The 16,224-nt window shown below is 36.9% G+C and overlaps 1 protein-coding gene across 4 annotated transcripts in view; it reads left to right on the top strand.

Annotated features, from left to right (window-relative positions):
- The window catches only part of TTC17 (tetratricopeptide repeat domain 17), a 57,044-nt gene that overhangs the window by 24,613 nt on the left and 16,207 nt on the right, over positions 1 to 16,224 (top strand). For all 4 annotated transcript variants that reach the window (XM_017809613.1, XM_017809597.1, XM_017809606.1 and 1 more), the window contains exons 15-16: positions 1,622 to 1,846; positions 3,878 to 4,064. In XM_017809613.1, the coding sequence (XP_017665102.1) occupies positions 1,622 to 1,846; positions 3,878 to 4,064 (412 nt within the window). The remainder of the gene's footprint in view (positions 1 to 1,621; positions 1,847 to 3,877; positions 4,065 to 16,224) is intronic.

Genomic DNA, 16,224 nt, shown 5'->3' with positions numbered 1-16,224 from the left:
TGACTCTTTTTGACTTGTCAAGCTGATATTTCTCAATTTAACTTTCTTGTAGAAGTTGTGTCAAGGCAATATATATATGTATATTTTTTTATTCTGAAATCAGTACTTTTTACTATGTGCTTCTGTCTTACCCAGAAGAAAAATTATCAGTATGAGTTGATTCCTATTATTATGTTGTTCAGAACAGCCCTATAAGTGTTGTCTTATGGTGCAGTGCATGGTTATTTTGGTTTTAACTGTAGTATTCTGTTGCTGTCATGCTAAGAGCCTGAATTCCTCGGTCATTTAGATGCTGATGTAAGAACAGTGTTGTGTCACGCCTGTTCTGCTAATGATCAACTCCTCAGAGCAGGAAGGCCACAGTTGGTATCTTTGTATTGGGAAAGACAAAATGCTAATAACTTGCTGAGGATTTAGTTTAAGAGAGGACATTGAGACTTGTGTATGGAGTGTAATGCAGTGAGAAGTTTGGAATGAGTAACGTGTAAGTAATGTTATGGATGTGCATTGCAAAATAGAGATCATAAATACTCTTAAAATTATAGATTATGTAAGGTACTCAAAGAATAATATTTCCTATTGATATCTTCCAGTTCATCTAGAACCAAATAGTTGGAACCCTCCTGTGTGAGGGTTTTAAAACCTGGAACAAAATCTTCTTACTGATTAACTTTTCAACACAGTATTACTATTATGCCAGCTGCATTGCATTGATATAATACTACTGTAAAGATCCTTATCTGCTTTGCTTCCTTAATTCTAGCTGCACGTTTCCTATTCATTTGGGCTTCAGACATGTAGGTTGGACTGGACATTAATTTCAGTTGTTGCTTTTATGCTGTAAACTCTTTGTACAGAATTGGGTAATACATAATGCTGAAAATATTAAAAACTAGAACATGTTTCTAAGTAATTTGAAAGTGCATCTGAAAGCGGATGTTTTACCTACCTCTGTCCACCTGCCAGGATTTTAAAATTTTGCTATTTCTCCTCTAGGGTGTTTGTTTTTTCTGTTGTAGGTGAAAGAGGAGGAAGGGGCACTCAGAGGTGTATTTGACACTTCTTCCGTTCTTCCACCTGCCCTCTTATTGCTTCCTATTTTATAGTCTTTCAGTAGTATCTAATGCATGTCAGTTGTCAACTTTGATAAGACAAATAGATAACTAAGTGTAAGAAAAATACAACTCTGAAACCTTAAATTGTCAGGGAAAGGTCAGGATATGCCTGACCTTCAAATTGTAACATTTTAACATAGATTTGTGTTAGTATAATTTTAAGACTCTGAAGTGGCTCACAAATATTCCTTCCTGAAGTGAACTGACTATTATCACTTGTATATTTGAAGGGATTTTGTGGTCAATATATAAGGCAGTCATATGAGTAGAGTATGAGCAACAACTGCTACTAAATTGCAGTTCAGATTGTAAATGGTGTCAATTTGAGTAGAATAGATCAGATTGAATAATCTGCTAGCAAACAGAACAAAGTCTAATTTGTATCTAGTTAATAAGATAGTATGCAAGCGTGAGTTCTGTTTTCTTCTTACTAAATAGCAGGCAATTCTGTCTTTCTGAGACACCTTTCTGTGGCTGTTTTTATCCTTTTCCTGACTCTCCTTTAGCCAGAAGACCCTCTATGGCTTGTGCTTAATGAAGCTGGATTGTACTGGCGTGCAGTTGGAAATAGCACCTTTGCTATCACCTGTTTGCAAAAAGCATATAATTTGGCTCCGCATGAGTATCAGGACATCCCTCTGGTCAACCTTGCCAACCTCTTGTTTCATTATGGTCTTCATTCGGAGGCCAGCAGACTCCTGCTGAAGGCTTTGGCCATCAATGCCTCTGAGGTAAGATGATGGGGTTTGTGTTTGTTCAGCAGTGAATGTGTTTTTCTTCATTATTTTCTAAATATATGTTGTGCTTACTTACCTGTGCATGCATTTCAACTTCCAGCTTGTGATTTGCAACAGATATTAATTTTCATTTAAATTCTTGATCGCATCGGGGTGATGCTGATAGCTGAGAGTATAAACATCTAGAGAAGTTCTTATAAATCAGTGACAGACTTTTAGCCTCCCAAAACCTGTATTATCAGCAGTGCCTCCAAGGGATTTAATCCTGGTGTCTGGTAACATTTTTGTCTAAAACAGAGATCCGTAATGCTGTCAGCATTCTTAAAATCCTTAAAGTAGCATATATGTCACCAGGATCTTTGACTGTGTAGACATCTTTCTGTGACACTTGACTTTTTATCTCTACTGTTTTATTTGTCCACAGATTTTGTCGTAGAGGGAAACCTGTGTTCTAGTTGTTTGGTGGCTTTATTTCCAACCATAGGTTCAAACCAGGTTTTTGTAACATTATAAACATTTTGTACATTGTCACCTATGTCATATAGACAGTTTCTATATAAACTCTTTGAACTACTGGACTGGCCACAACAATTGTGAGAAGGAAGGGGAGGGGGCATGGCATAGTGGGAGACAGCTTTCCTCTAGCAGGCGGTCTTGGTCTTAGATTTGAGATGCTTCAGTAAGAAGCTCAAGTGACTTCTTCCTGTGCTCTGTAGTTAGATTAACAGAGCTTAAACCTGCTAGGCCACCAGTCGCCTAGCACATAAAAAAGCTAAAAACAGAAAAAGCATTTTCAACATAGCATTCAGAAAGAAGTTTTCAAATGTTGGAAAGGAATCTAGCCCATTTAGGTGGTGGGTAAGAGTGCAAAAAGGAAGTATAGAGAGAACTATGCTTGAATGATGTGCCTTAAGAAAGCACAGCCTTGGAGGGGAGGAGCCTAGAGATCGTTAGGACCATGCTGTCTAAGTAGGGCTTTCATTCAAAAATAAAAGTGAATCCTACCTCATTACAGTAATGTCTGCTCCTGTTTTTTTCAGATGTACTCAGTCCTGTAATACCTATTGTACCAAAAAAATTAGCAGGAGACTTTATACTTGAATAGTATTTCCTGGAATATAGTGTAAAGTAAATACAAATTAAAATTAATTACAGCCACAGGGAGTAAAGAATGTGCTATATAAGCAAAAGCTGTAAAAAAAAGGTCCTGTTGCTCAGCTTGCACTGTTTTCTGAATGCTGTTTAATAATATAAACTAAGATGAGTTTGAAAAATCTTAAGTTACTGATCAGACTCCACATCGTTAGACAATGAACATAAAACTATTTCAGTGGGAAAAATGACTGCTAAATTACAATACTGTAGTTCATTATTCTAGCATTATACTGCTAATTGCAGCAAATTACTTCATGCAAGGAAAAGACTTTTCAGTCAACAAACAAAATGTAGTGCTTTACTGTGTGCCTGTATTAAAGTGGTAATTAAGTTCTACCCAGTGAAAAAGGTGTTTATACTCTTTACTTTTTAAAAAAATACATACTTTAGGGAGACTGCCCAAAAGCAGTGGGCAAAAATACCGCTTTTTAAAGAATTGAAAGGCATGAATGTGTACCACTAAGCTAGTGTGACATTGGTGTTTGCAGTAACCTAGTTCTGCTCAGGTAAATCTGAACACTCTTGACAAGTGAAATGTGTCTGTCCTGCTAGAACACTAGAAAAAAATTTTGCTGATGGTTATAAGTATTTAATGCTTCATTTCAGTTTGTGTGTATTTAACAGATGGTTTTTATTGTAGGAAGACAGAATTCTTAACATAACCCTATGTCAAAACAACTTTTGTTTAGCACCAATGCATCAAGCTGTTAGTTCTCCATTTGAAGAACAGGTAGTCCCAGTTTAAGAAGTTTTCTGAACTCTTTGTAGCCAAGTTTGGGAGGGTGTGGATTGACAAGGGTTTTTCCTGTCTCTTATCAGTCTTAAACAGTGAACATACTTATGCTGGGTGCGTTGCTTTTCTCTTTTCAGCCCCTGACTTTTTTGAGCCTAGGAAACACATACCTGGCTCTGAACAACATAAGTGGAGCCCTGCAGGCCTTCAGACATGCACTGAATTTGACAACCAAGTGTTTGGAGTGCGAAAGCAGCCTGAAGATGATCCGTTGTTTGCAGTTTTATCCTTTTCTGTACAACATCACCTCGACTGTGTGCAGTGGTAAGCAACTGCTGAAAGATGGACCACAAGTCAAATAATGTCTATTTGCTTTGGGTGTTGCACCCTTTTTTCCAAGAATCCATCCTTTTGCTTTACAGTGCTTTCTATCTTTAAGGATCAAGGTTGAGAAACTGCTTTTAATGGAAAAGTTACAGTCCATTGAATAATTGCTTGAGGATGACTTCTTAAATATCCAGAGGGCTTCCACTGAATGCAAATTACTTTCTGAGTGTGTCAGTAATACCTTAACAGCCTCATCAATTTCTTACTGGTAAACCAGGAATGCTGGATTCAGTATTTATGGAAATGCACAACTTCTATTGCTAAGCTACTCAACAACCCCTTTGTACATCCCTTCAAAATTTACAGACAGCTGGATTTGTTTTCTTAAAGCTGAAGAATTTGGTGAAGAGTGGTTTAGTTTAATTCATATTCTTTCAGTGTGTTCAGTACTTTGCCTGTCATTTTCTAGTGTTCAGTCTTTAAGGAATAGGCTATATTGTGTCAACATTATTTTGTTGATATGAGACCTGTGGTCACTGCTCTTAACCCTCCAAAAATCTGTAAGAAGAAGGACTGAATCCAGTCTCACTTTTAAAATATTTGAGATCGAATGCTTTATTGTCATTAGTGGCTACTTGTATTTAAAAAAAAAATAGCTTTTGGAGGTGGATTCTTTTATTTTAGTCAATCCCACTGAATATTTTCAGTGTTTTGTGTATGCTTGCATATGGCTAATATGCTGCTCTTGAGCAATCTTGAAGAACATCTATTAATATATTTTATAAACCTCTCTCTCTCAAATTGTTACTAAGGTATCTTTCTGTCTAATCTTTTCCTTATTTTTAAATGAAAACTTCAGCAGATAAATGCTTTTGATTTTTGGTATTGCTAGAACTTCCTCTGAGGTGTTTTTTTTAATTCTATCTCCAGTGAAAAGACATGGAGAAACCTCCTCTGATTTAACATGTAGAACTGTGTAGTCTAAACGTAGTCTAAACTTCACGTCTGCTGGTACAGTATGGATGATGCCATTGTAGGTGAAATTTCAGGACTATGCCATTAGAATAATACTCTTTTTATAGCCTTATGCATTTTGCTGTGATTGACAGTACATCACTTGTGTTAGAAATGAATGCTGTTTGGATAAATGTACTGTAGTAAGTGGTGTTACGGCCCAACTGATGGGGCTCTTGCTAATGCTCATAATGTCAGCTCCTCCATATGCTGGTGCTTCGCAATGAATCTCTTAACTTCAGATTGCCCTTCTTATAAAAATCCTAGTAGATACTGTAAGCAGTAATGGAACTTGCACATTTCATCACAAGAGACACTTCACTGTTCTAGAAAAAAAAAATCAATATTTGTTTACTTTTAATTAAGATCTTCTTTAAAATGTCTGAAACTCAAAAGTTTAGTTGTTCCAGTGATAGCTACTTTATTTTGAAGGTAAGCAGAAAATGATTTAAAAGTATATTCACAGAACCGAGATGGTAAACAAGCAGTGTCTGTATCTGAACTCCAAAGTGATCTTTGACATCTTTCTTTTGTCTTGTATGCTTTTCTTTCTTAAAGTTGTCATAGTCTGTTTTGGTTGATTCTTGGCCTCTGTTAGCATTGATTCCTGTTCTAGGATGTTCATTTTGAGGTCAGCTGTTGCTGCATATGCTGTTTAGGAAGTTTCTGTTTCTTGAATGTGAGGGAGAACCCCTGTCAAAAGTGCTTCTGAGAAAAGTGTTATCTTTCCTTTCTTTGCTTCTGAGAAAAGTGTTATCTTTGCTCCTTTTGCTACCTTGGCCACAGGTTAACAAAGTGAGCACAAATATATTCATCTGGTACATTGACATTTGGTTTTGTTTGTTAATGAATCTGTGACGATGCTACATCAAGAGGGAGCTGAATATGCCTTAGCTTGTTAATTTGCCTATTAAATTTCAGTATTCCACTAGTTAAGTATTTTACTCTATTTTTTTTTTTTTACCTTTTTCCGGGACTCTTCTTAATATTTCTTTTTCATTTTTATTTATACTATTCTTTAGGTCATCTTTTGTCTGAGTGCAAGAAACCTGAAAGTGCAAACCTGACAGATAGTGTAAATGTTCTTTGTACATTCTTGTGCAGAGTGTAAAATAAACATACTGGTTAATTCAACCTTGATGATGATTTGTGGTTTAAGTCAAAACTCAAAATTAAAAAATGGAGAGATAGATGTGCCTATCTTATTTTCATAAGGTTTGGGGAAATATTTTTTTTTTCCCCCACTGTAAACTTCAACTGACTCAAGAGGAACCTTGACAGGCTGTATGAAAGTGAGGTTAAGTCTCCAAAGCCAGAATTATTTCAAGAATGCATACTCAGAAATCACACTTCGCACTTACAAGTATCCTGAAATATTGGAAATCTTCTGTTCATCCTTCAGTCCAAAGAAAACAATTGAAAAGAGATTGTAAGTTTGAATTTTGACTTTCCATTCTAATACAATAATATATACAATTATTCAGCCACTATAGGGAACCTAAAAAATGCAAACTGTTTAGATGCTAATATTTGACACTACTTGTTGCATTTACAACATTTTTTAAAATGTTAATGTCACATAGACTTAGAAGATTCATAAAGCAACATAATCTGTTATTGTTTAACACCATGACAGACTGGAAGGTACATTTTGATGACAAGGTGCAAACTGAACACTACTTTCACACATGTTTCTGAATAGGATAGAGCTAATGAAGCACATTCATAAATACATGGATCAAATGTATGCTTGACAATCACAGTATCACTGGATTGTTACTTCAGGAGTTTCTCACAGCCTTTCAGGTGATGTGTTTCTGCTTGGGGACATCTGATATTGAATTTAGTTTGTCCTCTTGTTATTAGGTACTTGATGGCGTGTCGTAACTATTTATATCCTTTGAGGTGGATATGTTATGCTAAAAAGTTTACAAAGAAATTGGAATATCACGTTTTCTCTGGTTTAATATTTTGTTTTGATAAGCATTGATTCAGTATTTCTGAAAGTAACAGCAATAGGGTTGCCTGTGCTTTGGGTTGTAGGCCCATGTGATAGCTGTGTTTTTGCTTCGCCTGTCAAAAGCCTCTGTTCATGAGAACTGAACTAACTAGCGAGACACGGAATTCCTTGCTCTGCTGCCGTGAGCCATTGGCAGAATCCAGCAAATGGTCAGTGGGAATTATATGCTAGCATGGGATGGAATGTGGGGTCAAGAATCTGAACTTATGGTATGATTTTTGATTACAGTATATGCTTGGTGTTTTTTTCAAATAGGTGAAATAGACATTTTCTCAAGCATGTTGGGATGTTTGCTGTTAGCCCAGAACTTTGAAAGTGTGACACACTAATGCTGACTTGTTGGATGCTTGCTTGTATGCTCCTGTCTGTACTGCTGCCTGGTACTTTTTTTTAGTAATTTATCTCCATTCTAGGTAAAAATTTATATTTCAAACACAAATCACTTCATGCATGTGAGAACAGGAATTAAAAACCTCATACCAACATTTTTCTTTTTAACTTTTGCCTTCTATATTCAAGTTTATACAAATGTTTGTTTTCATTGTAAAAGAATTTCTAAATCTACGGAGGTTTTTGGTAGGGTTTTTTCTTATGGAGTAGGTGTGTGAAGTGTCAAAAATTATTGCAGCACTATCAGCTGTGACATGTATTTTAGACAATTGCAGGAGTTCAGTCAGTTGCATCTAATGTAGATGCTGTACAGCAGCGGGCCACATACTGTCTTATTCCCAAATACCTGAGAAAATGGTTCGAAGACGTCATTCTTACGGGATTATCCTGTGGTGGTCCTTCTAGAGGTGATTTGGCAGTGTTAAGGGTGTTGCTACATCAACTGTTAGTTACTGGCAAGTCAGTTCCTGAAGCATGTTAAGTATCAGAAACTTTGTGTTGCTTGACAAATAAATTGAGCAGCCATATCTGACACACAAGTAACAGGACCAAGAGACTTGCATAAGCTTAATGTGAAAAGCATGGTCACCTCTGAGGTGCAGAAATGAAATATTTGTGCTGCTTATTAAGCTAGTAGAGAAAGCCAACGTCATTTTTGTGTGATACTAAAATGATGCATTGCTGAGATTCGTCTTGCACACTTTTGTGGCTTAAAATATTGCAAGTAGCTTTTGTCGTGTGATAAGGTCTGTAGAGGACTGTCCAACTACAGAATTGTTCCTGTGGCACTTCACTGGCTGATGTGAACATTCTGATATTGTCAAGCCTTATTAAAAAGGTTACAGAAGACTAGAACCATATTTTTAGTGTGATGATCAGCTGGCTGTTGAAAAATGATGATTTATTAGTTGCTGTTGTATAAGACTTTTCCTTGTTTGTGTAAACAGAATTGTTGCCTGGGCAATTTGTACTCAAAACATTTTTATCAGACTGTAAGCATCTACCTCTGACTAACAGTTCTGATTTTGTTATGAGCTCATGCACTTCACATTCTTTTAGACAAGACTAAAATTTAAAATCTTATTAATAGACCAATGGCATTCAAAACGTGAAGCACAACTTGTTTCAAGCTTCGGGTCTCACCATCTTTCATCCTTGGCAGGGTAGTGCTTTTACAAAAAGCTTTGTGCTGCTCTGTTGGAAGTAGAGGGAGTGTGAGTACGTTATGAATGTATGTGCATGCCATCAAGAAACCCGAATCCTTTTATGTACGGGGTGTGTGTGTTTGTGAAAGCAGTTGCATCATCCTTCTTACTCTGAGTTCAGTGATGTGTGCGGTGGCAGCGTAAGGATCCGCTTTAGGTGTGGCTTTAGTGCCCTCTTGTGGTAAAAATACTCTGTACCACATGAAGTCAGTAGTCTTGGTTCATTTCGTGTACTTCCTCTTAAAATGAATCATGAGGTTCTTACAAGTTAGAGTTAATAAGCTGAGACCTTAAAGCAAATTAACAGGAGTTTTGACCTGGAAGGAGAATCTCTGCTTGAAACTCTAATAGTAAGCTTATGGACAGATTAAATAACTTCCTGAAATCAACATCACATCAATCAACAAGCCTCTGACTGTATTTTGACAGCTGCAATCACCTCAAGTTCCCTATAGTGATTTCAGATACACAAACACTAAGGAAAAGCATCGTGTAATTTTCTTTACAATAGTGTGTCAAAGCACAGGGATGTGAAATACTTTGCATTTTTAAATGTACCTTTCACTTACTCAGTTATTCCCTACAAGTTATGACTGACTTGATAGTCCCGGCAACAGTCTGCTAAATTTTTGGTTTATTTCCTGTAGCATGAGGTTCTCTTAGACATTTTTATCATAATAGTAGTTTCCTTCTTCTCAAACTGCTGTATCTCATTCGTCCAGGAAGTGCTCATCACTTACAGTGTGCATAGGTGGAAAGAGGAGATATTTACTCTTGGGGAAAAGGGTATCTAGCTTAACTCAGAATTTAATCTTATTTTAGTTGAAACAAAAGGCTTGAATCTATACCAATTATATGGGATTCTGAACTGAATACTGCTGTATGTTTAAAATTCAGATTTTTCTTTCCTTGATTTCCATATCATGTAAAGGCAGAACTCATGAGCGCTCCTGAAAACTAGTAAGAATACCAGTAAGAATATGTTCGTACTCTTATTTATCTGATCATATTCATGAAAGGAAAAGGATCTGTGACCATTTGTTTCTCTTGTTGCTTTTGCTCTCTCTGTCGCCTTATCAGAAGTTTCATCTGTATAAACAGAATAGTCAAAGCCAGTAGAATTTTTAAACAAGCAGAATTCTATGAAGTCTGTGAACAACTTGCCAGAGCTCTCAGAAACGCATCATGGCAATAGTTTGCATTGTCATTTAATAGTAGCATAAAGTAGGTGTTGTCTTAAACAGTGGTAGTTCTAAAATCAGTGTTAACCTTTGAAGTTAAATACTCAATTGCTTATTGCTACCCCATACATGCACATGAGTGCACCCATGTACCTGCTGTTCACCCTGCAAGTTCTACCAGGAATCTGAAAATCAAGCTGGATTCTTTCTCCCTCTGGCAGTCAAGCAACTCTGGCAGTGGAGGTCATATAGTGTTAGTCCATCTAAGACATATGGTGGGTGCCCCACAAGTGGAATCTAGGTCACCATATTTGGGCTCTGCAGTGCTAAAGGAGTAAGAGGAGGTTAAATTACTCTAGTGTAGAATGAAAACATCTTGCTGAATGCAGGTGGGTGGGAGATAATGGAGAATGAGGACTTCTTTTTGTCCTGGTGGAGGCCAACATCCCTAGGGAGTGGGGGCGTCAGGAAATGTTAGATGTGCCTCTGACTGGGAGATCTTGGAGAAATCCATGTGAGAATGTGCTCTGTGGGAATAATGTGACCCAATTATTCTTTCGATCTTGTGCTACTCTTTCTGAACCACTAGCCCAGTAAGAGAAGCAGCAGTTCCTACAGTCCACCTTAGCTCAAGTAATCTTAGAATATTAGTGACGTGATCTGGAACATAGTTGACCAGATGCAGGCTTTTTGATACTTTTGACTCCTTGGTGCCTGCTTTATAAATCGTATCTTTCCCTGCAAAGTCTCTGTCTAGTGTCTCTTGGGTGACTGAAGAAGTTGAAGGACCTTGCCCTGATACCACTATGCCAAGCTCATATTGAAACCTGTCTTTCCTTTCCAAGCCCCGTATATTTTTCTTCTCAAAACTATACAAAGATGTATAGATTAAGATTCTTAAATTTAAAAATGAAAGAATGTGGTACTCTGTTAAACATGGCATTTTTAGCTACACCAGTATGCAAAGGCTGTATACCCGCTGCTTGTGCACATTGCTTCCAAGCTGCTGCTTGCTGGAAAGCCATTATGAATCTTAAAGGTTTCTGTAAGAAATGTGTGCTTTCTTAAGTATACCTCTGTTGCTCAAATGTCATTCTCTTCTGCATGTGTTAAATATGCTAGTGGGGGAATTTGGTCTGCAGCTTCTTTCGTCATGCAAAGTCTGTCTTGCTAGCTTATGTGCTTAGTCTGCTTATTTTCTGCATGGCAGTGTACCTAACAGCTTCTCCCAACAGTCATCAGCCTCACTTTGCATCATTCTCTGTTAAGAATGGTATGCCTGCAATATTTAGTGTTCTGTATCCATTCTGTCTTTTCCCAGGATCAGGCTAGCAGACGAGGAAGGAGAAAATTATGGCCTCAGCTGCAGGAGTAACTGAGGAAATGGGAATTGCACTGTGGAAGGGGATTTAGAATTGTAGGGGAATTCAGTGAGGTTACTGATGCAAAACTATGCAGTATGAAGAAAAAGCAGTACAGTATTAAAGTAAACATAATATGACATTTCCCATTTTTATCTGCCTTTACAGTGCAAAAGATTCATCCTCATATGTTATCTTGAGCCTTCAGTTACTTGAGCAATAGCTACATGTTCATATAGGAGGAGGGAATGGTCAGGAGTTGAGTGGAAAGGAAAAGGTTCTTCCCAACTAAATATTTCGAAACTTGATACATTCTGTTATCAGATGTATTAACATTTCTCTACAGTCTTTTTGGTGCTTTTTTGTGACAAGAATATAGAGAAAATGAGACATATTTTTGACTCCCTGTGTCCTTCTCTGTTTAGGAGGCTGCATTTGCCAGCAGCAGTTACTTGCACATAGCTGCTAAAAATTCTTACTGAACCTTAATAGTCTGCTCTGCCTAGAGCTGGACCTATTTAAAAAGGTCCAACAAAAGCATATGTTCAACAGCCTTTTTAGGAGGAATAGTAATTCCCAGTTACATCTCCAGGAAGATGTAGTTTCACAAACATCTTCATAGTTGAACTGTATTAATGAGTTGGTTAAAACATGTTTGGAAGAGAAAAGAACATGTGGTCCCCACATATGGGAGAACTGACAATGCATAGTTTAGTGTCACTGTGCAACTTGCCAAAACCTCGAAGCCTGTATTTACTTGGCTTAAATCTGAGGACCTGTAAAGTGGTGATGTGTAGCCTCAGCCTGTAATGAGTCATGTTGAGATTGTCTCAAAGCAGCATGCAATGCCATGTGCTCAGATTGAAATAAGCACTGCACGCTGAGCCATAGAGTGCCAGGCACTTAACTTCCCCAATCTGTCTGCTTTATTGATTTGTTTTTTCCTTTTAAGGTTGGTTGCTTGGTTCATGTGAGTTTGTGTTGTGCTCTGACTGTCCTGAAAGCTTTAAATCTATCATCTCTGGTTACTAATGTCTGAAACTAGGACAGTTCAGAGTTTCCTAGAGGAATAGATTGAAGCTTCTTGAATGCAGCAGTTTTGGGGAGCAGGGACATTCTTCCAAAAATTTCTAGTCTTTCTGCAGTCATTGTTCTATAGCTTTGTACTGTTCTGGCAGTATGAGGAGAGTGTTTTCATGTTGAATTCTAATCTAGAGTGGTTGGCAGTATTCTTGTCAAACATAACCTTTTGCAGGTATTCCTTACTCAGGAAAAGACTAATCCTGTTCTTGATCATCACTTCATCAAAAGTAGGATTTTTTTTTTTTTAGATCTTATTTACAACAACTATTCTGCTGCTTAATGGTATTGCATAGAACGTATGACAAACTGCCAAGCACTTAAAAGCTATCTTAGATTAATAAGGGACATGCCTACCTGACCAGTTAACACGTTAGTTTTCTTTTTGAATGTGTCAGTATCTCTGGTTTGATGGCCAATTAGGATGAAGACTGCATGGATATCTATCCCAAACAAATCTATAAATTGTCATGGATCAAGTCTGACTATATATCTGCTCTTGCTGAGCAGTATAACCTAGTAAAGAGAAACACATAAACATAAATACCGCCTATCAAAATACTTCCTCAAAATAAATATGGAATCAGGTCCCTGTGGTAGACTGTTTGAATTCCAGTATATGGTGTAAATCTTACAAGCAGAGTGGTAATCAAGACACACACACATGAGGCCTTTACTTGGCTTTACAGTGTCAGCCCCATACAAGTGGAAAGCTAATCGTAAACCACTGTGGAGTTACTTTCCTGTCGTAGAGTTCAACTACAGATGCTATTTCTCGTGAGTAGGGTTACTGTTTTACTTAAAGTCCTTTTTGAACTTGAGTTCATAGGTACTGAAGGCTCTAACAGGATCTACAAAACATATGATGTTTAGAATAAGAGATATGTGGAAAAGAGGAAAGATTAGAAAGAGAGAAAAAAGGCCACTGTTGCCTTTGCATATGCTAGTGATCCTTAAACTAAGAATTTCCTTGGCTTAATCATAAACAGATTTCAGAAGTGTGTTGTGTACAGAGTACTAAATATTGATCATTCAATATTCATAGTATATGATATACTGTGATGTACTGTGGGTGTGTGTTTATTGTTAAGAAATTTATAAGTAACTATTATCTACAGTAAAAAAAATCTGCCACATAGGAGAGGTCACTGAAGACAAGCATTTCCTTTCAGAACTTATCTATGCTTGTTTCTCTTCCTTTCTTTCCCTCTTTTCCCAAAATAAACAAAAAAATTCATTACCTTGAGGCACAGGCTGAAATTCAGACTGGAGGGCTACTTACCTTCCTTCTCTATATATAGCAACGGGATCCTCTGAAAGAGGCATTTTCTAGTCTTCTTTTAAACACTCACAGGATTGGAGGGTTTAAATTTAAATGTTTAGGTCTTTCTATGTTTTAGCCCTATTCCCCAGGCATCATAGAGCAAGTTACTGCTTCTACAATTTGCATCATGAAAAAACCAAGCTCCTTTTTTAGTGACTGGTGAGGAAGGAGGAGAGTGAAGGCTTTAGGTAGTCAACCTCTTTGAGGTTCCCCTCCCTGTTGTTGGGGGGGAGGGTTGACATTTTTTACTCTTATAAAGTAGCCTACTGAATTCTTCAAGATGTTTTGCATGCATGTCCCTTATTTAACTGCATTGTGATCTAATTTAAATAGGTTTGTCTTTCTCTTTTAATTTTTTCCCATGTTTTATTTATCACGTCTTCGTATATCATTAGGAGAATTTTTGTGTCCTTCAGGGACTAGTCTGTTACTCAGTGGTGAGGTATTTTTCTCAATATGATCAAGAAATCTGGTTATGTATTTGTTGGCATTTGTATGTTTTGAAAGGTTTAATCAGAACTACTGTAATGAGACAAATAGATAACTTTTAAATCTATAGTTAAGCCAATTTAGAGGCATCTATTGGCTACAAATCAGATTTTAAAACTCCCTATGAGTGAGAACAGTTTTACCTTATAATCCTCTTAATTGAAAAACTATTGTTGGAATAAATAATAAAAAAGCAAGAAATTTGTAGGCTTCATTTTGTGTACTTCAGTCTAAATTTTTACAACATAGATTATCATCCTATGATAATCCTGATGCTATGCATCAGACTGAAGCTTGTTTTGTACTGCTTTTCTGACTACTCTGTTTGGAGCATGCACCTCATGATCTTTGAAGAAGGGCCACTGACCATCTAGGGGAGGATTTGTGGAAATCAGATTTTTAAATACTTCATTTTGCTTTTCATTATTTGTTTTCTATACTTAACTTTTTCAATTGCAGTTTGTCCTGTTCTTTGAAAATGTTTATTTTTGTCCTGTAACTTTCAGTTTTTCAAAGGAGGGTTTATATTAAAGGAAGAAGCTAAAAATGAAAAGTGTTTCTGTGTGAGGAGAACCACACCAAAAGCATAATCTAAATTTAGGCACTACACTTCTCATTCTTTGTCTGTACCCATACTGATACTTAACTTGACCAGAGAGGGAATTTAGTACAATCTGTCTTTTGTTATTCCAGAATAGAAGCTATAACGATATGTGGATAGTAGATACATCCTTTTAGCTATTTATCCAGTATGTTACAACTGTAAAAGACACTGAAGGTGCACTCACATTACTGTGATGGAGCCTTGTCATGCCTTGTTGAAAGCAGCGGTGATACTTTGGGGTTCAGAGAGAGTAAAACTGACCACTGGGTGGGTTGGTTGACTTTTCAAGTCCACTGCAAGGCTTTGAACTGTTTTATGCTTCTGCAGGTGTGGGTTGCCCATCTGCTTTGTATCCTCCCTGGGTCCTGTAGTGCACAGTGAATATGTAGTAGAACTTGTGTATTTCTCTTGAGCTAAATACAGACCTGTCAACCATTCACAGGTCAGGTAATTGTAATTAAGAACTTGTAGTTTTCTTTTCCTTTTACTTTTCTGCTCTATTTGTCACTTTGTTGATCATTTTCCCCTAAAAATGAAGTGAGAATTCTTTAGTTGTATTTTGTTATGCTTGTGTGTGGAAAGCAGATGATTTCCTTTGGTATTGCTTCTGGAATGCAGTGCTGTCTTGCTGTTGAGCAGTTACGGTTTGTGACGTTTCTGTAACATTTTTGATGGCAATCCTGTTCATTGTAAGTGTCCTCTAGTTTATGCTTTCAGAGCTCAATCATGAGATTCATTTTGAAGTATAAATATGTCTTTTTTCAGGAAAACAGAAAAGGAATGCATTAATTTTAGAGCAAAATCTTAATAATACCACGTTAATTTATGATAAAGGTAAGCAGAGCAGCAATAGCTGCTAAAGATAGATCTCTAGTTACTTCTCATCCTGTTGCTTTTAAAACTCATCTCAAAATAAGTGGCATAGATTTTTTTTTTCCCTTAGCAAATGTTTTGCAATCAAATATCTGTTCATATGTGATTGGAATAACATGGTTGCTGTTAATATCTCAGAAGATCTTTAGGAAATTATCATGTTCACCTTGAAAGATCAAGGTAATTAGAGTATGCAGTGTGTTAATCACCAGTGTTAACATTGCCATGAAAGTCAAAGCTCATGTTTTATGTGCTGTCTAAAGGGTGGTCTCCCAAACAGCACTTCCCTGTAACACTACCCAAGCTTGTTAATGTCATATTGCAGTGAAGTCACTATGGTGCAGAAAGTAAGACAGTTCTTCAGGTGCTAGTTTAGCCCAAATTTTGATGATTGAGATCCCAGTAGTTTTAAATGCACAAAAAGGTTGTGGTAGGTGATTTCACTCATTCTAGATTATTTTTGTAAATTCTGCTAAATTTTATTGCCTGTCACGTGAAGCACTGAACCAGGACTTGTCCTATAAAAGTGATGGGTGACAATGTGCTTGTTTTGTTTGCTTTCTACAATAAATATATTTTAGCCTCACTGTAAATATGCAGTGTTACCCAAGCAGTG

Source organism: Lepidothrix coronata, unplaced genomic scaffold, assembly GCF_001604755.1.
Source record: "Lepidothrix coronata isolate B3197 unplaced genomic scaffold, Lepidothrix_coronata-1.0 Scaffold1, whole genome shotgun sequence".
NCBI lineage: Eukaryota > Metazoa > Chordata > Aves > Passeriformes > Pipridae > Lepidothrix > Lepidothrix coronata.
The sequence above is the reverse complement of the archived record's forward strand: the minus strand, read 5'-3'. Positions and strand labels throughout refer to the sequence as shown.